Source organism: Sarcophilus harrisii, chromosome 4, assembly GCF_902635505.1.
Source record: "Sarcophilus harrisii chromosome 4, mSarHar1.11, whole genome shotgun sequence".
Classification (NCBI taxonomy): Eukaryota; Metazoa; Chordata; class Mammalia; order Dasyuromorphia; family Dasyuridae; genus Sarcophilus; species Sarcophilus harrisii.
The window spans coordinates 229,438,720-229,462,162 of record NC_045429.1 but is presented as its reverse complement, the minus strand read 5'-3'; the positions used below and the strand labels follow the sequence as shown (position 1 = coordinate 229,462,162).

At 33.9% G+C, this 23,443-nt stretch overlaps 1 protein-coding gene across 1 annotated transcript; it reads right to left on the bottom strand.

Annotated features, from left to right (window-relative positions):
- Positions 1-1,099: 1,099 nt before the first annotated feature.
- Positions 1,100-17,358, bottom strand: LOC105750462 (F-box only protein 21). Its single transcript, XM_012549180.3, has 7 exons — positions 17,115-17,358; positions 13,334-13,500; positions 9,471-9,560; positions 6,058-6,104; positions 2,920-3,083; positions 1,991-2,101; positions 1,100-1,310 (listed from the first exon to the last, which is right to left on the bottom strand). The coding sequence occupies exons 2-7, from the start codon at positions 13,456-13,458 to the stop codon at positions 1,215-1,217; spliced, it is 633 nt and encodes a 210-aa protein (XP_012404634.1). The 5' UTR covers positions 13,459-13,500; positions 17,115-17,358; the 3' UTR covers positions 1,100-1,214.
- Positions 17,359-23,443: the final 6,085 nt, after the last annotated feature.

Sequence of the window (23,443 nt, the reverse complement as noted above, 5' to 3'; positions counted from 1 at the left end):
GCAGGATACTTTGAAAATCACTGTTCTAAAAGCCATTTACTTTGGTTACCCTAATGTTTTGATCCATTATTTCAGGAAAAACTCAAATATTCTTCACTTTATATTCTTGTCCTTAACCAGTTCATCTTGACAGTCTTAGCAGCAGCCTTGCACCAATATATAAATACATACATACATGAGAAATTACAAAGTCAGAGGAATTTTTTTAAAAAAAGACTACATAAGGAGATGTTCTCCCAGTTAATGAAACTAATTCAGTCAACTCTGCCTCTGTTCCTGCAAGTTACACATTTCTTCTACAATTCAGTTGCTTTCATTCACCGGCCTTAACATTCTAGCCCAGTGTCCTTTCTTGGTCACCAGTCCTTTGTGTGTATTATTTCCTCCCCTACCACATTTGAAGGTTAATTCCTTGAGGTCAGGGACTGTCTTTACTTTAGGACAGTATGTGACAATATTGTTATTACTTAATAAGAACATCCTTTTTCAAGTTCATTCATCCATGAGTTTGTTTTAGATTTAATTTGGCAGAATTACATAATGTCCTATCCACTGCATTACTGGTTATCTGAAGATATGAAGGGGAATATATTTGTCTGGCTACTTTTTTTTTTAATTATCCCTTCTCAGGTATGACCCAAACTACTCTGCTTGCTAGCCCTCTGCTAGACTACATCCTAATCCAGGGCTACTACTATCTACCATTGCTCAACACAGAAATAGCTTTATCTTAGGGCAACTATGTAATATAGTGGATAGGATAATGGAATTGGGAATCATGAAGACTGGAATTCAAATTCTCTTTCCTGACATTCATTGGCTCTGTGGTCCCCAAGCAAATTACAAACTTCTTTCAATTTCAAATTTCTGAGCTGTGAAATGGAAATAATAGCACCTATCCAACATGGTTATTGTGAAGATCAATAGAGATTGTACATGTAAAGTGCTTTGCAAACCTTAAAACATGATATAAATGTTAGCTCTTTATCCTTATCTCATAGCTCAGGAAAAGAGTTGTGTTTAGTTGTGCAGGAAACTGGTTTCTTTCATGAACGTAAGAATTGACTTTTTAAAGAAAACACTTTAGGATGACGTCATGTTTTTTTAAAATGTTCATTTATTTCAGAAAAAATAAACTATATCAATTGTACCCTGGTTTTCATTTGTCACAATAAAGAAAAAAGGTAGACAGTGAATTATACAACAAAATAGATTTAATCATCAGGATAGATTTGTTTTAGCCATGGCTGCATAATGTATCTGACTCCATCATATGTGCTGAAGTAGACTTTCAAATCAGGATGGAATACCTAAAAATCATTTTTCATATTAGTTCATAAGTACAACATTAGAGAATATTTTTTCACAAGAGGTAAGATGATTAAAATTTTAAAAAATAACAAAAATAGAATATTCCTCATAATCCTCATTTAAGGATATTAGGTGTGATATAATAACTATGAATTCATGATCTGTGCCATTGATGGAGCCTCATTAAAGAAAGGTGCTAAGAGATTGCTAAAAGATTTCTTGGCACTAAGGAGAATTACAGCTGAGCCAGATAGATTGTGTCTCAAGGTGAGCCTCAATCTTTGTCATTTCTCAAAATGGGTGAAGCTCTGGAGGCATAAATCTTACAGGGTTTTGTAGTCATCACTTTCAGAAAGCATCATGTCATTGTCATCCTCTCAGAAAGTTCTTAAACTAAGAGATTTAATATATTTTAATTATTAATTATAATAATATGTTATTATGTACATAATAATGATTTAATATATATATCTAAAATATAGCAGGAAGCCATGGTATAATAATAATCTGCCACATAAGGCTGTAGCTCATTATTATTGAAACAATGTTACATGCTGAAATTTGTGTGATTTATAACATTTGGCTTTTTAATCTACATTTAGTAGACCAATACTTACTATTTAAATTCACAGAAATAAACTTTGGAGAAAGAAATAGCTTGTAAATAAAAATACTTTACCTCATGTCCAGTAATAACTTTAAGGTTTTCCTCAGGAATGTAGGCTGTAGATAAACCAATTTTGTTGTACTTGTTGACTAGAATTCGATAGTGAGGAGATTTTCTTAAATGCTGTGAAAAATGGAAAAATAATAAGGATGCATGTAAAAATTAACATGTTGCCAATTTTATGAAAGTAATGTCTAAAATTTTAAATTAAAATAACATTAATATTTGTTATTATTACAAATTATATAAACTTGCTGTAGCAGGTTTCTTCTTCTTTAGTAAGGCGTAGTTTGTAGTGTCAAAATATCAGCTACACCATTACAGCAAAACTAAATGACTTTCTCAAAGAAAAAAAAAAAAACCTGTTCAACTTTTATTCTTGGAGTAGTTTTTCTAAGATATAAAAGTAATAAAAATTACCTGGTTTTCTGTTGCTTTGTGTCCATTCATTAGCAAGAGAAACTGTGAATCTGTAACTATCTGTGATTTAGGAGTAACTTTTTTCAATTCGTGCTAAGGTATATTTGTGGTGTTTACAAGTGATATTTACAATATACGACATAGCCTCCTCTGCTTCATATTTTCATGAGTAATTTTAACTCAAAAAAATTGAAAATAATTAAGTTGTAGTAGGAAAAAACGTGGAGTTAGAGTCAGAAAACCTGTATTCAAGGCCCAGCTCTTCTAGTTCACTTATTAACCTCCTCTTAACTTTTATCTTCTTCTTTGTAAAATGTAGAGGTTAGAAAAGATTATTTTTAAAGTCTCTTCTCAATCTAATAATCCATGAGTCTCTAATATGTTCTTTCTTCTATTATATGTTTAGATCTTCTTTAAAAACTAAACTCATTTATTACTAATTTCTACATACATGGATAAATTAAAATGCCTATGAATTAAGTGAATTATCTGTACTAATCTAGCTTCAAAAATTTTCTGACCTGTTTCTCAGGAGGATATTTTTGTTTTAGCCACTCTTCTGGACCTCTGGCTTCTACATCCCAACCAATAATTACTCCTGAAAAGCCAAGTTGCTTGTGAATTATCACCATTCCCACGTTAAACTGAACAAATTCTGGCCTGGGACTTCGAACTCGAGTTGGTTCTATAATAGCAATGACAAAAATATTAAGCAAAGAAAATATTTTATTGAATACATTATTTTCATGATTTATCTATGTATCAAATAGTTACCATCACCAAAAAGCAGTCTTATTAATGGTCTCCAAACTAAAAAAGACAATTTAGCTACCCATGCTGAAAGAAAAAATAAAGCATGATGATAGACTGTCTTCATAGAGTAGCTTCAGCTACCTGCCCCATTAAGCCTTTATAGCATTAATATTTGGGTCATTTGAAATATGTTTTTATTCTAGTGGCACTTACACATAATTCTGATAACAGAAGGTGCTAGTCTAAGAAATCCACAAACAAAATAATCCCTGAGTTTTGTTTTTTTTTAAAGGTAGGTGAAAAGATAAGGTTACAATAGTTTAAGAAATTTACATACAGAATTAAGACAACAAGAAAAATATATGAACTACTTGGCAAGTCATCTAACCTTGTTTGTCTTGGTTTTTTCATCTGTAAAATGAGTTGAAGTAGAAAATAGCAAAACACTCTAGTATCTTTGCCAAGAAAACCTCAAGGTTGGAGTCATGAAGAGTCAAGACACAAAAATGACAAGGGAATAAGAAAACATTCCAGATAATAGTTTACTATATTCCTCACCAGATTTCCCTATTTCTTTTTTTTAATTTTAGAAAATACATTAAATATTTTATTTTGCTCCCAATATGTTATATGTAAAAACAATTTTAACATTCATTTTTAAAATTTTGAATTCAAAATTTTCTCTTTTCCCTGCTCTCCCTCTTCATTGAGAAGGCAAGCAGTTTGATATAGATTACACATGTATAGTCAATCTTGTAAAGCTTTCCATATTAGTTGTGTTGTAAAAGAAAACAGACAGAAAATAAAAAGCATGCTTTGATCTATATTAAGCTTCCATCAGTTTTGTGTTGTTTTCTTCCTGGATGGCTAACATTTTTCTTAAGTCCTTTGGCATTGTCTTGGATCATTAAATTTCTGAGAATAGGTCATTTACAATTGATCACTATACAATATTGTTACTGTGTATAGTGTCTCTTGGTTTTGCTCATTTCGTTTGGCATCAGTTCATTTAAATTCAGAATTTTTTCTGAGAGCAACCTGCTTGTCATTTCGGATAGCCCAATAATATTACATCAGAAACATACAACTTGTCCAGCCATTCCCCAATTAATAGGCATAGTCTCTGTTTCTAATTCTTTGCCCCCATTAAAGGAGCTGCTTTAAGTATTTTTATATAAGTTCTTTTCCTTTTTTTAGTTTTTAAAAATCTCTTTGGAATACAGATCTAGTGGTAGTATTACTTGGTCAAAGGGTTTGCATGGTTTTATAGTCCTTTAGGTACAGTGCCAAATTGCCCTACAGAATAGTCGAATCAGTCACCAACAGTGCATTAGTGTCTCAATTTTCCTACAACCCCTCAACATTAGTTATTTTCCTTTTCTGTTATATTAACCCATTTGATGAGATAGAGTGCTAGCTCAAAGCTATTTTAATTTGTATTAATCAATAGTGATTTAGAGCATTTTTTCATATAATTATAGATAGCTTTGATTACTTATCTGAAAATTACTTGTTCATATCCCTTGACCATGTATCATTTGAGGAATGGAATGGCTCTTATTTTTATAAATTTGACTCAGTTTTTTATATAGTTGAGAAATTTAAATCTGAGAAATTTAATTTTTTTTTCAGTTATGATTACTGTGTACTCCATCATATTTTACCTTCATCCTTGTTTATCCTGCTCTCTCCTTTCACCATGTCCATCCTCAAAAGTGTTTCGCTTCCATCTTTTATCTCCCTGATTTGCTTTCCCATCTATCACTTTCCCCTTCTCTTACTGCCTTCCTACTTTCCTATAGAGTAAAATCCACCTGATTGTATATGTTGTTCCCACTTTGAGTCAATTCTTGCTCCCACCCAACTTCTCCACTTCTTCCCCTCCACTGTAAAAGCTCTTTTATGTCTCTTTTTTTGTGAGATGTTTATCCTTTTCTACCTCCTTCGAATGTGTTCCTCTTCTTAATTTTTTTAAGATAATTATCCCATCATATTCAATTCATGTATACTCATCCTAACAGTCCTAATAACAAGATAGCTTTTAAGAGTTACAACTATTATTATGTAGGAATATAAACAGTTTGATCTCATTGAAACCCTTATGATTTCTCTTTCCTGTTTACCCTTTTGTGCTTCTCTTGAGTTTTGTATTTGAAAGTCAAAATTTCTATTTAACTGTGGCTTTTTCATGAGGAATACTTGCAAGGTTTTTATTTCATTGAATTTCCATGTTTTCTCCTGAAGGATTATACTCAGGTTTATTAGGTAGGTTGTAATCCGTTTCTTTGCCTTTCAGAAGATCATATTCCAAGCCTTATAATTCTTTGATATAGATACTGCTAATAATCTTGTATTATTCTGGCTTTGTGATTTGAATTATTCCTTCCTGGCTGTTTGCAATATTTTCTCCTTGACTTGAGAATTCTGGAATTTGGCTATAATATTCCTAGGAATTTTCATTATTCTTTGTTCCATAGATTCCTGATCACAAATCATTCTATACTTTGCCCTCAAAGATCATTCTTTAATTTTTGTTATGGTCATTATATGTATCTGTATCTCAATAAAATCAACTAATTTACTTGGCTGCTGTTTAAAAATTAGTATTTTTATTACATATATTCCTTTTTAAAACCTACTTTTAAAATGTGCACAGTAATGAGTTTTGAAAAGTTAGCTTTTAAATTTTTTTTTGCTTTGATGAAAGAATCATAATTGTTATATCCCAGTGAGAAAAATTGAGCCAACAATCCAAATTGCCCAAGCCCAAATAAATATGACCAAATGAAAATGTTTTTTCAATTCAGGTTCAATTTGGCATCAATGTTCAAAACATTTTGTATTACAATAAGAATTGAAATACATTTAATTTCCTATTGATCATGAAGAGCAGACTGGCCCAATACCTGCAAAGTAAGCATGGCTAAATTCTTCACCTTCATTGTACCAGTTCCTAGAATGAAAAAAGATACAGATTCATTATAACAGTAAATAACACCAATATGAATATACAGTTGATTTAAAAGTTAACTTTTTTAAGAGACCATGAAAAGAAACATTAAAAAAAATAATGGATACTCAAGGCCCTATTCTTTTGTCACTGTAGACTTTTATCATTCCCAGTCCTAACTTGTCAGGCTTCAAGATTAAATTCAGACATTCAATTGCTGAATGCAGAATTTTAGGGTGAAATTATATAAAGAAAATACTGGAATTCAATCATCTCCCTGGTCATTTTAATAAGAGTTTGCTTTCAGTGCTTAGAAATCTTATGTCTATAAAAGGGAAAGATAATTCATGAACCATTTTTTGATGGTGATTCATATTATTCAATTTCTGAATTAAATTCCAAAGATTTCAGAAACTGAGTAACTCTACAACTTTATCATCAATGAGGTATAATGAATGATAGGTTTACAGACTTAAAAGAATTTCTTATACCTATACTGGCAAAGGCGGCAGAAACATAATAATAGCCAGACACACAGAAATAGGCAGAGCTGCAGTGAAGTTATAGTAGTTGATTGAATGATATGTGGACCCACAAGGTGCTTCCTCTTGGAGGACAAAAGCATCCTCAATGTCACTGTAGAAATTGCCAGTGTATATACTGTAGGTCCCATTATAACTCCTATGGAAATGGTACCGCTTCTTTAGAAGCCCACTTAATAAGGGAAGGGCACATGAACATAAGGGCAGCCAGGTGGCACGGCGGATGGATAGAGTGCCAGTCTTGAGTCAGGAAGATTCATTTTCTTGAGTTCAATTCTAGCCTCACATACCAGCTGTGTGACCCTGGGCAAGGAACTTAATCCTGCTTACCTCAGTTTCCTCATCTATAAAATGATCTGGAAAAAATGGCAAAACCATTCCAGTATCTTGCCAAGAAAACCTTGACAAAGGGGCATGAAGAGTTAGATACAAACGAAATAACAGCCAACAATATGAATAAAGGAAAATGCTACAGAGGGTTTTAAGATTCTGAAGACTGAAAAAGTTTTAAAATTAATCATTTTTCATTCTGTCCCACCTAGAATATCACATCCACAACATTTCTAACCCATAGAAAAATACTGTTAACTAAGATATCTAAAGGAAGGTAGAAACAAATTTTCATTTTTAGTTTGAACTACAGGGTACTTTCTGTGTTTAGAAAGTATTCCCTCTTCACCTCACTCAGCTCCTTGATGCACATGAGCAGCTGCTATTTCCCTGACTGTTTTATAAAAATTAAATGCTACTCTCTGGAAAATAGTCAATATTTATACAAATTTATACACATTTTAACTAATGGAACTTTTACTATTAAAAATAGACACTGAAAAAGAATTCACCACTAAAAGGTGCTCCACAGATGAGGATTGCCCAAAACAAATAGAAGTAATGTTAATGTAATAGAATAGTATAGCTCTATAAAGAGCAAATATGGATAATTCAGAGGTACACAAAGACTTAAATGAGTAGTGCATAGTGAACAAAATAAGCCAGAAGAACAGTATTAATATTGACTAAACAGTATAGTAAATGAAAAAGATAAGAAAAGGCAAGAAAACTGTAGTCAAACAGAATGGATGACAGGATCAAATTGTTGGGTTTTTTTTTTTTTTTTTAATGTATATCCTTTTAGCACACTAAACCACAAAAGGAAAAAAGTTATTGCAATTAAGTAATTTTGTTTATATATTTTGGGGGAAGATGTGCTTTCCCAGGAAGGAGGTATTTAGATGTCTGTTAGAATGTGTTTGTATACACACATATACATATTCACATATATGTACAGAGAGAGACATATACATTGTTTTGACAAAACCAAGAAGGAATATATCTGAGATGTACACATTTATATATATGTGTGTGTGTACACAGACATACACTTTGACACAGCAGACATATCCCTGATTTCATCCAAAGGAATATATATGTATGCATATATATATATATATATATATATACACACACACACATTATATATACATATATATGCACATGAATGTATCATATACATGTACATTCATGAGTGCATATAGACAAATATTTTATTTTGACACAGCATCCATATCCCAAGAAACATTTAAGCATTTCCTTCCTAAGAAAGTAGATATCAAGAGATATATGTATGTATGTATTAATATGTACATTTTGGTTTTATATAACATATATAGCATTTCTTTAATACATATTCAATTCAACAGTTACTAAGTACCTATTACATGCAAGGCTAAGTACCCAACATACAAAAATGCCATGTGCCTTCAAGAAACTTACAATCTACATGGAAATCACAATGGGCTCACACATAAATATAGAATGTCCAAGAAAAGATCTAGATAAGATACTCTAGAAGCAGCTGAAAAAGGAAAGAACACTTTCAGCAGAGGGATAAGAGGAACAGAGATAAGGGAAAACCTACAAGGAAGAGGTGGTGTCTGAACTGAGGCTTTATTCAGACTTTGAACATAATTCTTCTCTTTTCTTTTTAACTAGCAAACTCCTTTTTGCCTTTAACTGTAAAATGGAGAAGAATCTGCTTTTATTGGGAGACTTATAGCTACTAATTGAGGATTTCAAATTTAGGCCCCTTTGGGATTTGAATAAACTGACTTCTTATTACTTTACAAAACAATGTCTTGATCTGGCATAATACTTATGAAGCGTATAAAATGTGTGCTGCTATTCAACAGTATCAACTGCATATTTCAAATTCAAGATCTATGGTATGGTGGAAGGGAAATTCTGTATAATGATATCTGCTTAGCTCCAACTGTGAAAAGAGGAGTTTATGATTTTTGCCATACCTTTTATCATTATTACTAAGATAGCTGTACTTATACTAAATGATGAGAATTCAATATTTTTTTAAGAATTTGAGAATTTTTTATGTGCAAAGGACTGTGCTGGATGAGCTTTGGTACTAACAAAGATCAGGAAAAGATGATTCCTACCTTTATGGAGCTTACAGCCTAGGAGAAAAGACTTATAATCACTATAATATAAAGTAGAATATGAAAATGCATTAATAGTTATAAAAGGCTGTGAAAAGAGATCTTTATTGATCAAAAATAAGTAGCTCTCAAAACAAAAATTTTAAAAGTAAGTCTCTATCCTTTTACTATATCATATATATACTTTATGGAGAAGAGACAAGGAAAGAATTTTCCCAACATTCTCAATTTTATATCACCTCTCTTAGGCAAAATATTTTTTGATCATAATGTTCAAGAAAGTATGTTTAAAGAATATAGTCATCAGATTGAACTGTTGCTAGGTAATGATTTTAATTTTTATCTCAGAACAAGCTATTAGCATAATTATGCCTTACCTCATTTTTACCACCTGATTCTTTAAATATCTGGCCCATGGTTTCAGACTCAGGTATGACCATCTAAAATTGTTCCAGTAGCTAATTAACCTAAAACAAAAATATTGTTTTAAGTTAGCCTATAGTTTTAAAGTAGGCATAGTAAAGAGAAAGAACACTTTTTGCAAGTTTTATGGAGTTAGTGAATTCTTGTGTTAATGAAATTAGACATGGAGGTGGAGTGAAGGGAACAGCCCATGAGTTTGAATAAAATGTTTTTTGACACAAAATTTTCTCTACTTTTATTTATTGAATAAAGGGAAGAAACTATTCAAGAAAAATATAATCCACAAGGAGAGGGACAGCCTTAACTTTCTTTCCTACACACAATAATTTCTTCATAAATGTTTAAATAAGTATATAAAACTTCAAAAAAATCTATAAAACAAAATATATAGCCAACATGAAAAGAAAATTCAATAAATATATTTGTTTAAAAGAGAGTTTTTCTAGAAATTAAACTCTAACATTCAAAATATATGAGGAATTGCTATACCTTTTTAAAAGAAACATCCTATCATATGAGCAATTTATGGACGAGGAGATACAAGTTGTAAATAACATAATAAATATTCAGTCACAAATAATCAGGAAACTGTAAATTGAAAAAACTGGCAATATCACAGCCCCCAGCTATTACATTGGCAAAAGTAAAAGTGATAAAAACAAATCTAAAGGAACTATGGGACAACAGGTATGTTCATACTGTCATGAGAACTGAAACTTGGTATAGGTTTTTTTTTGGTTTTTTTGGAATAGCAAATTGAAAGTACAGAATGAGAATTACTATATGAAATCGATTTTACCTTGTGTCCTACTTGTCCATTACCAGGAAATATACTCTAAGGATGTCCAATTTTAGTAATCTTATGTAAAATATTTTCAACTATGTTATCCATGTAGAAAACTAGAAGCATGTTTCCAATAACTGAGCAATGTCTAAATAAATCTATATAACAAAAAATACATTATAGAAATGAGAAATAGAACTAAGAGAACATTTACACTAAAAGTATAACCACATGTGAGCAGATTAACATTGGAAGGAAACATTCAATTCAAATTAAACAAAAATTCTGAAAAGGAGAAAAACAAATTTTAGGTAAGATATGTCTAGTAATAGCAAAAACAACACAAAGAATAATTGTGAGTGAAGTATGTTTTACTATAGTTTTGAACATATGTTTATATAATTCACATCATTCATAATGAATAAAATTAGTCATTCATAATTTTAAGTTAATAAAATTTGTTTTCTTAAAAGTTAATCAGAGCATAAGTATATGGTCATCATAGACAGGTATATAAATATAAAACCTGTACAATTGGATATTTGTTTTCTTCAAGAAACACAATGAAACTGGTACTTTCAGACACTAAAAATTATAACATTATTATATTTTGAAAACATATGGTAAACTACTGGTTTCTTGGAAATAAGTTACATGAAGCAAGTGTTAGGTATGTGCTATGTTTGCAAGGGTGCTGGGGTTTTTTTAATCGCATACAAAAATGATATATGCAAAATAGGATTTAGTCAGGACAAAAACAGTGGTATCTGAAAAGTTTAATGCTGCTGCATCATTTTGCCATAAGTATTTAAATGCAATTACTCTTAATAAAAGATGATTTTAGGAGAAAATAATCTAAATTATATGCATATAACATTTTTCTCCAAAGAGAAAAGGCATGGGACATTTGAACAATTTGAATTATGGCACAATTCTTAATATATTCACATATATAAGGGAAATACACCTTATGCAGGCATCCTACTCAACAAATTTTGTCCTGTCCTATCCAAGTAAGATCTTAGATGTCTATGGATATTAGTTTCATTAGAGAATTATCATTTTTGTCATGATTTTATCATGATTTTCCAAATCATTTCTAAGTAAAACATGTATCTATTGAGCCAATAATATACTTCTGAAATTCAGTGTTCACTGCTTTCCTATCTTCCATGTGAAATATCCTACTTTCTATGTAGATCTCAATTACATAATTCCATGTATATCATTCCTGTCTTCCAGCAGTATGGAAGAACTTAAAAGTCTTATGTATTTAGCTTTGAAATGCGTCTTTATAGTTGCAATGTAATTGCAATGCAACTATGATATTCTGGAAGATGGTCATAATGCTAAAAAAAACAAACAAACAATTCATACACTGAAAAACAAGCCTAGAAAATGGCAAGGTTTCTTTTATCCTGCCTCCTTGTCCAACTCTACTTGGTCCATAATTCCATGATGAATATGCATGCTGCTTCTTAGGTTGATATTAAGCATTAGTGACTTTTATGAAAAGAGAGTAATGTTTATTTGGAATCTTGATTGACCTTTGTGTTAAGCAGATTTCTTTGTCTTTCAAAACTGTTCATTTTTACAATGTTGACTATATTATAAATTGTTTTCCTGATTCTTCTCACTTCAATCTGAATCAGTTCATCTGTCTTACCAATTTTCTCTGAAAAAATTTTTTTCACATAATTTCTCATAGGACAATAGTATCCTATTAAATTCATATTCTATAATTTAGTTCAGTGTGACCTATGAAAAGTTCAAAATAATTTCTGGGTCATTAACAATCATTTTTAATTATTACTAGTAATTAATTAATGAAATGTTGTCAGTGGCACTTTTGGGAACAAAAAAACCAAATCATGCCCTTTCTCCCTCCCTTAATACTTATATACCCTTGGAGAGTGGGTATTTCTGACAGGCAGAAATAAACTGATTGGTTAACAATTAATGAGAGAATGAATATTATAATGAAAAGTGGGCTTATTCTAATGATGAGCTGGGGGAACATCAGTCTGATCCTAAAGCTCTTAGATAAACAAACTACCTCTATACCCAGACCAATCATCTCTAGCAGTCTAGATAAAATATATCTAATACTGCCTGAGTAGAAGAACATAATGGGCCATAATTCTTCAAAATTTAATTAGCTTAAAGGTCTAAAACTTCAAATTATTGCTATCACTTCCTTAGCATATGCATATTAAATAGTCATGAAAAACTCCAGGAACACTCCAATGTTTGGTTGGGGGGTCACACAATGGGTAATTTATAAGCAAGGGAGCTTTCCTAAGCTAAATGAATTTGAGTTGTCTTCAGTTCCTATCCTTATTGAATATCCTGTTATGGCCAAGGAATCTCTTTTAAATAACTTTAATATATGAATGTTTCATTTTGTTCCAATATTGAATCTAAATTACTCTTAAGTTCATTTGTTCTTAGAAAATATACAATATAGTATACAACAATATAGAACAATATACAATAAAACTTTTATACCATGACTTGTTGAGAGTTATTTCTGGATGATTCAAAAGGCAAACTATATAAAATTTTTTATTACAGAAAGTTTTTGTGACCATCTGAATACTATTTTAGGTCAGATGTTTGATTGTTAAATATAATACTCCAAAGTAAATATAACACTAAAAGTTACACTTCTGGAACATACAAACTTGTGTTATTTTCTCTTTCAGAATGATATATTCTCCTTTGGTAAGATAGTTACATTTTCTTTTGGGAATATCTTCATTTCTATATATACTGTGCTGAATACATTGTGAAATATACACATTTATTTTCAAAATTAATGATATTTTACTGCAGATATAAATGTTAGTATGATAATCAAGCCATCCCTTATGTATTTCTTGCCAGGTAAATTACAAGACCAACATTTTTCAAAGTTGATTTGAGAGTTGACCACAAATAATATATACAGCTCTCCTTAGAAAATTGGTGGACATTTTTCTAAGTTTTAAGGAAACTAAAGCTTAGTAATAAAAAGATAATAAAGAATACCACCTTTCAATTACTTGAAGGCCCTGAATAGAATCAGTTCTATACCATTGAGCAAGTAAATATTGAGCTGGGAATGCAGCCATAAGGACACAGAGTTGTATAATCATAAGAGCATTAATGGTAGGCATTTCTGCAGGGATACTTTCTCCAAGTTGTTGTTCTTTGCCAGGCTGCCAAAGAAAAAGATGAAAAGTTGTTAAGCAGTTTCTACTGTCCAACTACCAACAGTAATAACAGTTGAAATATTCAACATTTTCCTAATCACTAGCTATACCTAAACACTCAGTAGTATTCGCTGAACCAAAACTGAGTTCAAGGCATATAATTATTTTCTCTATGTTAGCATCTGAAAAATAATTATAAAAGAGCACCTCCTGACCATTAGTGAAATTGAGGGAGTCTTGTCCATTCTCCATCCCATCCACAATTTCTCCTTTTAAAAACTTTCATACAATTTATGGCTATGAACATCTAACTTAGCTCAAATAAAATTTAATACCTCAAATTTATATTCATGGTATATGAATTATATAAATGCACCCTGAAATATTCATGACAGCTACATAGTATACTGAGAAAAGTTTTGGATTCATGGTCAGAAGACTGGGACTCAAATCCAGTCTCTATGACTCACTTTCTATTTGACCTCTCTGAGCCCAATGATGTGTTAAGGATGGTATTCCTTGTTCCAATATGTCTGAGGTTTGGGTACCAAATGTTAGGGTTTGGTCACATTAAAATTCGCAATGACCATTCTCTTTGACAAAAGGTAGGTTTATTTATGAGAAAAAGCTACCAACAAAATGAGATACAATAGATACCAGGAGTGGTAAATATGTAATAGAGCTTGGAGAGCATACTGGTTTTAACAATTAACAATGAAAAAGACAAGTTCCTTAATAGAACTCACAATTAACCAGGAGAAAGGAAATATTTGATAAAGTGGGAGTATTTTACTGACTGGCAGGCTAAATCCTAAAAGTAATATAGCACCCTAAAAGAATTAGTTATAAGAAGGAGAAAGACACCATGGAGGTAGGAGGAGGAGAAAGACACCACAATACAGAAGCAGTGTCAGGCTTAACCCAAAAGGATTCAGCAGTGATGGCATGGGCCATGGACAGATTTATAGAGAAAATGTTTCCATTTAGGAAAAAATGTTTCTGAAGAGAGTGGGATTATAAAGTTAAATGATCCCTATCAGTACCCTTCTTTGATTACTCAAGGAGTAATTTTATTAGTATTTCAGGTTCTTTCTGTCAAACCTACCTAGTTCCTCAGGACCTGAACACTAAGATTTCATCCAATGTAAAAAGAAGATAAATGAACTCTAAGGTCGCATTCAATTCTAATTCCTATGATCCTACTAATAAAAATTTATACTCTGCAAGTGTAATAAAAACTAGTACAAGAAAAAAAAAAGTAATTTCTTAAAGGACAATTTTTCCAGGCTCCATATTCCCTAAATCTAATGATATTGAATATAACCTTAGATATATAATGGAATCCTAAAATTTCAGAGTTGAAAAGGACTTCTACTCCTGTTATACCTGGACAAGAATCCTTTACAATACCTTCAACATGTGCTCTGCTAGTATCTACTCAAAAATATCCGATGAGGAACAATTGACTACCTCCCAAAATGGTCAATTTCAGATAAATCCAATCATCGGAAATTTTTTTTTCCTTATAACCAAACCTAATTTTCTCTTTGCAACTTTCAACCATTTCATTCTCTAAAAATGTACATTGTAATGGGGAAGATAACATATAAATAACTAGGCACATGTAAGATTTATATAGAACAGATGGAAGGTAATCTGAAAGGACTGACATTAGTAGCTGAGGTGGTGAAAGGGACTGAGAAAGGCCTCTTGGGGAAGGTGGGATTTGTGCCTATAGGAAGGAAACCAGAAACTAATTGGTACAGATAAAGAAGGAAAACATTCCAATCTTAAAGAACTTCAATCTCTCTCCCTTCACTTTCTCTCCAATTCCCTCTCCCTTTCTTTCTGTCTCCAACTTCTTTTTAGGAACTGTCTTCCTGATTTGTTTTCCCAGAAGTTAGTATAATGCTTGGCACATAACAATCATGCCTGATTGATAAATGCTTCTTAACGGATTGGCCATAAAATCAGCAATTCAGCTCTCACTGTCTCTTTCTCCTTCTCCTTCTTCTTTCTTCTCTTTTCCTCTTCCTATCTTCTCTTCTTCCTCCTTCTTTCTTCTCTTCTTCCTCCTCTTTCTTCTCAAATGATTTACTGTCCAGTGATACTACCCTATCTCTAGTTATCATCTAAATTACTTATCTCAATATGAAAGAAATCCTAATTTTTAGAAAAAAAATGTTTCCACTGCATTTTTCTAAAAAAAAATATAGGATAATCCATTTTCATTTTGGGAAGGCACGAACAGTTCAGAAAATCCAACCATCCCTAATTAGTCACAACAGGGAAAAACAAATGCCCGGAGGACTGGGGGGAAGGGGGACGGGGAAAGAAGGAATCAAAAAACACCCAAATAGCTGTGCATAGTTTTCCACTACCCATTATGAATTCCAAACAACTCTTCTGGGTACAAAGAATGTATAAGGCCGGCACGCGGTTTTTTTCCCCTTTTCTTTTCTTTTTAAAAATTAAACTGATCCTCTCGGAGGGTCGGGAAGCTCCCGAGGAAACTGTCTGAAGAAAACCTTCTGAAGGCCTAGGGGGAAAATCAGGTGGGACCCACAGTTGCAAGAAATCCCTGAGGACTCCGCCGCTTGGGCCCTGAAAGCTTGGTGCAACAGATGGAATTCGAGGTTTTTGAGCCAGTGGACTTAAGTTCTAAAAAAGCCTCTGATGCTACTGATGAGATAAGAGGCAAATCGCTTCCCTTCCCTGGACCTCAGTTTTTACATCTGTAAAACGAGAAGGTTGAACTAGATGACTTGGTTTTGGGGGAGTGTTTTTGTAGGTTGTTTGTTTTCCAGTGCTACATCAAAGAGCTTATAACGGTTCATTCCAATTCCATCCTCCCGGCCCCTACACCCTAGACTTACTGACAGCCCTGTTTCCGTCCCCATTTCCCTTCCCTACCACCTCACCCTTCCTAACAGTAGTCTCTCTTTGCAAAGCCCATTAGGAAGAAGCCGAGGTCTCCTAGCGCAGGTGAGACGAAAGAAGCAAACGGTACTTAGTTGCCGCCTCCCTGCTCCGAGACTCCCCACGCACCTCCCTTCTGCTCCTGATACCTACGAAGATCTCTTAGACAGTTCCCTTACAGTCCTACATAGATGCCAGTCTCCTTTTAGGAAGAAAAGAAGGAGGGGTAAAAACTTAGGGGCTGATCTAGAGGTTCCATGTAAATCTCCGCTGCGGGCAGTCTGATGTGAGAGAGCTGCGGGTGAGATCTAGTGGAGGGAAAATGATAATTCTGTGCGTAGCCTTTCCCTTCCTCTCCATCTCTAAGTGCACGTCTTCCCTTATGTCTGCCCCGAAGGAGAAGAGAACGGTAACCACAGAGCGGTATTCAAACTTCGAGTTTCCAACACTCAGGGGAACCCAATCCCCTCTGTTACAAGTAAGTTAACATGTAAAGCGCTTTACAAACCTGACGGCCCTATGTAGATACTAGCTGTAATTATTTTTACTGCTAATTACAAAATCAGAAAAAGATACACACTGCCGTCCCTCCCCACCCCCACTCCCAAACAACAACAAACGCTTCATTTTAGATTTAAGGAAACTGATTCCTAGGGAAAGTATTTGCCCAAGATTACACGGCTGACAGAATTTTAACTTACGTCTTTCGGATCCAAATGCCTCAATCTTTCCTTAGAACCTCGGGCGCTTCCCCTTATGACTGAGTCTTTTCTCCTGGGGCTCTGGGACGTGAACCCTGAAATGCCTCAGCCTGGTTTTGTGCTTCTAGAAAATCAGGGTGAAGTTCCCTGGGACTTCCCGGGGTTGGATTTGCAAATGAAAAAGCCCCGCAGTTTCGTACAAGTCTTTAAAAGCGAAGAGCAAATCTATCTATAGGGTAAGCAAGTGGAAAGGGGGAGGGGAAGGGGTCCGAAAGCTGCTGTAATTAGAATTTTAAAATTATTATCTTGGTAACAGTTCCTCCAATTGAGGACCTAGCTGCACCTGTAGTGCTAGAAAAAAGTGGAGGGGTTGGGTTATGTGTTTGTTTTTAGTTGCAGAGTTGGTAGAAATATACAAATTATACTGACTTCATTTTCTGCAGCTGGCATTTAAAACCCGACTGCTTGAAAGACAGGAACTATTTACTTTTCTCACTGAACTTGAAAATTAAACCCCCAAAGACTTCCGGAAAGTTCAAGTGCTGTCCTAACATACACTGGCCCCCCAGACCACTCTTGTAACAAGCAAGCCAGTGTGGCTGGGTCATAGAACCTTAAATAGCAATGACAGTTTATATTTATATATTGAAGGTAGTAGGGAGCCACTAAAGATTATTGAACAAGGAGTTAACATGGACAGACTTATAATTTTTTAAAATTACTGTGGCAGATTGGTGGAAAACAGCTTGAAGAGAGAGACATGAAATAATGTATGAGAAAGAAACATAGATAAGAGATGTAAAGATAAAAATGACAAAATTTGGCAACAAATTGGATATGTAGGGTTATTGATGTTTAGAAGTAAAGGATGACATCAAAGTTTCTGGCCTATGTGACTGGAGGCATAATGGTACCCTTAATTGTAATAGTGAAGTTGAGGAGAAGATTGGGAAGGGGGAAAAATAAGAGAGATGATGAGTTGTGTTTTGGATATCAGCATTCTAATTAGATCATTTCTCTTTGGTATTTGTATCTATAATGCCTAACATATAGTAGGTGTTTAATAAAATATTATTAAATTGATTGCAGGCTAAATTATGGAAGTTCTAATCAAATTTAGCTTAATTCCTATCCTCAACAGTATAACTAGTACATTCACATCTCCTACTACCCTGATTCCCTAGGATTTAGATTCAATGTCCATCTTAGCAAAACTCCTCTTCCTTGCTAATTCTTATATTTTCAGCATTTACCTTATCCCTTTCAAATTCCTATCTTCCTCTGCCTATGCCCGCTCTCTTCATTGATTTCTTCATCCTAGAGCTCTCTCTCTCTCACAGTTCTTTGATATTCTGGTTTTCCCCAATATCCAACTTTTTCCTGATAATATCAACATTGCTTGCTATCATATAAAATGCAGGGTGTTCTTTCTCTCTGCTTCCCTTCCCCCTCTAAATATCCCAGCCTCCAAGGTTCCCATGAACTCCATCTTAATTCTACCTCATTCAACCCACAAGAGTAGTCATACCTTAGCTCTCATTATCATTTAATGAGTTGCCACACAGAGTACAAGGAACGTTTTCCTACAAAAGCTCTGTTTTACATTGAGTGAATTTATTTCCTGGACAGCCTGATCATTAATGAGAGAAGATCAAGTTTTATTTGTATTTTATATCTCATTAAACACACACCCCAGAGTAGAACTCAAGAGAAAATATCTAAGATAAAGTTTAGGTATGGCTCCTATCAATGTTCTCTCTAAAACAAATGATTAGAATTTCTTGTAGAAAAAGTAATCAATGCACAAAGTAGCAAATATCAGATAAGACAACTGTTTATTGGGGTTTTTTTTGGGAGGGCAATCAGGGTTAAATGTCTAAAGCCAAATTTGAACCCAGGCTCTTTTGACTCCAGGACCAGTATTCTATTCAGATGCTCTATCTATTGCATTACCTAGATGGCCCTAGCTGTCTCGCTCCCTTCCCTCTTCTCTCTTACACATGTAGACACACAACTTCAATGTTTCCCTGATTCAGAATATAAAATATTCTGTTTGGATTTTAGGTTCCTTCTTAAACTTGCCCCATCCTACTTTTCTGCTCTTCTTAGAATCTTGTTTGTCTCCATGTATGACAGCGACACTGGCCTTCTTCCTCCCATATTACATTATATCTTCTAATGCCAGGTATTTAAAATTACTGTCCTATCACACCCAGAATGTTATTTTTCTTAGTCCCAACCTCTTGGGATCTTTGGCTTACATCAAGTTTCAATTAAAAATCTCTCTTTCTGCTAGAAGTTTTTTTTTTATCCCTTCTCAGTAACAGTGCTTCTCCTCTGAGCTTATTTCCAATTTATCCTGCATATAATTTGTTTGTATACCTTTGTGACTGTTCTCTCCCTAACATTGTAAATTCCTTGAGAACAACATTTACCTTTATATCCCCAGTACTTATCACACTATGTGACTGGCACATAATATATATTTAATAAGTGTTTACCATAATTAAAGAATGCTGACTTGACTTGTTCCCCTTTCAAATTTGGATATTTTTGCTGATTGAAAGAGGCAAAAGCCCCTTATACAAATCATGGCTTGTATAGGGAAAAAAAACAACAAGAGAGAGCAGTCTGTAAAAATACGACATTTATTCTAGGCAACAAGTGACTAAATTTGAAGAAAACTTTAGAATTAATGACTGGGAAAACATAAATCCCCAAATTGTCTTGTGATTATTGGACACACACACACACACACACACACACACACACACACACAAACACACACAAACACAAATACATATTTCCTGTAATTGCTTAGTCAGTAGCGATGAAGATTTGGCAAATTATAGATTCTGGTAAATCAGAGTGAGATCTCTAAGGGATCATATCCCTGAACCGGAAGATTAGGAAGGGACCACAGAATCTAGTGACTCCCACATAAAAGGATGATTTGGTACCTTGCAATCTGCTTCCTGAGATGTGAAAATCTCTAAAATCACAGTCAAGTTCTGCAAATCCCAGGCTTAGGGTTTCTTGCCCTTTCTGAAGGAGAACAGCACTACCGACAGGGAAGAAGTTCATCCCAGCTCAGAAGCAGAGTAGCCGAGGAGCAGCCTAGCCCAGATTAGCATTAAGGCAAGTAGTTCCAGAGTTGTGAATTCCCTCTGCCGCTTCTGTACTATCTTGGTATTTTTATTTTGAACCCACTTACCCTATAGATACTATCTGCATTGGTGGGAGAATGCACTCTATATTTTTAGGAAAATGTTATGTATTTACTATTCTTGTTTTTCCTTTCTACTATATAACTTTATTAAGCGTTAATTGATAAATAGCTGGTTGATGTTAATGAGGTACACTGGTAGAAGATCAAAGCTATAGTACTAAGAAACTATCTACACTTACCATTAGAATCTTGAGAGTAGATGTTATAGCTTACTCTAAGAGGATCCAGTTTGATACTATAATTGCTTGGTTTGGGGGAACAACTCACAAGACAGAGAGAAGAGAAATAGGAATAAAGTCATCAACTTTATCTCTTTACTTGAATGATATTCTCCTAGAAGATAAAGGCTACCAGGGGATTTTGTTTAGACTGCCAAAAAGGCATTTTACTTCCACCTTAGATGTGTACCCTAGATTCATTTCTTCTGATCAGTCAGAAATGCATAGGTCAAATTCAAAATATCACCAATCATATTTGACTCTGAGAAGAACGTTGTTGTGGAACATCCCCTGCAGTGAGACAGGAAAGTAAGTTTCTACATTCCTGGAAAATGCTCCAAGACATGAAATTCCCTTGCTTCTGGATGGAAGGATTGTGTCAAGTGGGAAGCTGAAATTGGGCAGAAAGATGGCACCGATAGCTGTCAGTGCTCATCCAGTTGCCATGCTAAGAAGCCAGTATTCCAAGATAGTCCAAAGTTTCTGGGTTTGTGTTAATATTGAATGAATAAAAAAATTAAGTGTTTAATATGTGCCTGCCATTGGAAATAGAAAAACAAACAAGACAATTCCTACCCTCAAAGAAATTATATCAAAATAAGGAGAGACAACACTTAATGAGAAACCTAGAATTGGAAAGGGACAAAAATATACACTTCAGCATGATTTAGAAATGGCTATGAAATAGTATGGAGACCTGGTTCTGAGCAAAATGAAATGAGATTTCAGTTATCGGGCCAGGATCCCAGGGGTCACAGTCCACATTCCAATAGTGGAAGGAGGGAGAAACCAGAATGTAGGTAACATGGTTTAGAAGTGATATGGTAACTTAGATCCAAACAAGGTAAGATAAAAACTCACCTATCATAGCCCAGGTCCCAGATACTGTACCAAGAATCCAAATGCCACTGCTACAGCAAGATGAAAAGGGAACAAACTTATTTATTACCTTTTCATGAGTAAAACAATGTATGTTGCTCCCATTGTGGTAAAGAGACCAAAGGGTTATTGTTCAGTCAATTTTTAGTTATGTATGACTCTCAGTGAACCCTATTTGGGGTTTTGTTGGCAAAGATACTGGAATAATTTACTATTTCCTTTTCTAGCTCATTTCACAGATGAGGAAACTGAGGCAAAAAGAGTTAAGTGGCTTGCTCAGGGCCATATAGCTAGTAAGTGTCTGAAGCCAGATCTGAACTCAGGAAGATGAGCCTTCCTGATTCCAGATCTGGCAATCTACCTACTGTAGCACCTTCCTACTCTCACCAGAGAATTAGTTGGTACCTAAAGGCAGCAGTACCTAATGAGGTAGGAAATAGGAAGGATGGCATTTGTTTGAAAGTGCATGCTTTGTGTGTTTAATGCCTGGTTCATTTCCTGGTTATTTACCTTGCAAATCTGTTTTAATTAAATGCCCTTTGCCATGAATTCATATGTAACCTGCTTAGGTCTGGTAAAAGAAGTTATGGCAGTGAAGGCTTAAAATTTGAAGGTATAACCTGAGTTTTTTTTTTTTTTTTGAATGAAAATGAGGATTCCAAGGGGACACCTGTAGAGCTAGCATGCAAAAAAAAAGAGAGGGGGTATCAAAAGTCAGGCTATGTGAGGAAGGACATGGAGATAGAAGATGAATACTGCTTGGAGATTAAGTTGCAGGCCAGCTTTTCCTAGGAAACAATGCACAAAGAGAAATAATATGAAATAAATATGGAAAGATATATTGGAGCCAGAATGTAGAGGATACTAAATACCTAGCTCAGAAGTTGGCATTTTATATTAGAGACAGTAGAAAGCTAGTGAAGATTTTCAAAAGGCCATTGAATTTAGCAATTTGAAGATCAATGACAATCTTAGAGTAGACTCAGAAGAATGGTAAAGTCAGAAATCAGTTTCCAGGGAGTTGGAAAATGAATAGAATGGGAAGAAATAGAGACAGGGTTGGGGATAGATGACTTTTTTTTAGGAGTTCAGCTTTGACATGTGGAAGAGATATTATATAATGATTTGAGGGAATACCTCAAGGAGGGAAGTTCTTAAGGATAGGAAAGAATTGGCCATATTTTTAGGCAGGCATTGACTCAATCAGGAAATTTTGAAAATATTGGTCAAAAGAATGTAATCTTGGAGGAGACAAGATAGGATCAAAGTCACAAATAAAAGGTTCTCCAATTCAAATTGGAACAAAAACAGAAAGGGAAATGATATAGGGGACCCCGGAGGTATGGAATAGGGAAGAGGAAAGAGCTCATTAAATGTGGTCATTATTTTCTCAATTCTAATTCTAGGAAGCTTTAACATTCTGAACTTCCTGCTGGATATTCTTCTCTTTTGGCTTTTGTGACACTTTTCTTCCTACTTGTCTAATAATGCCTCAATTTCCTTAGATGTATCTTTCTCTAGTTCACTAAGTATAAATGCTCCCCAAAGTTCTGAATCCCTATTTTCTTCTTTTTCCAGTCATTCTTTCCAAAGGTAAGCTCATCAGCTCCATAGGATTTAGTATCATCAGTAGATGATACTCAAATTTATACATCTCATTTGAACGCCTGTTAAAAAATCACCAAATAATGACTAGATATTTCTCCAGGGGGATATCCTCCAGTAATCTTAGAGTCAATATACATAAAACATAACTCATTATATTTGCCTCTAAATCATGCCATTTTAAAACATCCCTAATATCTTGAAGATCTACCCATTCTTTCACTCCTCCATGTTTGACCCACAGCATCATCTTGACTCATTCTCACCATCTTCCTATTGAATTATCTTGGCATTTCTATCTCTACAATTTCTCTTTTACGGTATTCTTCTTTCTGCTCACTTGGTTCTCTGCTCTTGTTTTAAAATACAGAAAATAATGACTTGACATTAATGATTTG

Excerpts from the sequence above, each read along its gene's own strand:
- LOC105750462 (XM_012549180.3), bottom strand. The coding sequence starts at position 13,458 with ATGCCTACCATTAATGCTCTTATGATTATACAACTCTGTGTCCTTATG. Across the intron at positions 9,561-13,333 it reads GGCCTTCAAGTAATTGAAAG|GTTAATTAGCTACTGGAACA; the intron begins GTGGTATTCTTT and ends TTTTTGTTTTAG. Across the intron at positions 2,102-2,919 it reads AATATCCTCCTGAGAAACAG|CATTTAAGAAAATCTCCTCA; the intron begins GTCAGAAAATTT and ends CATTTTTCACAG.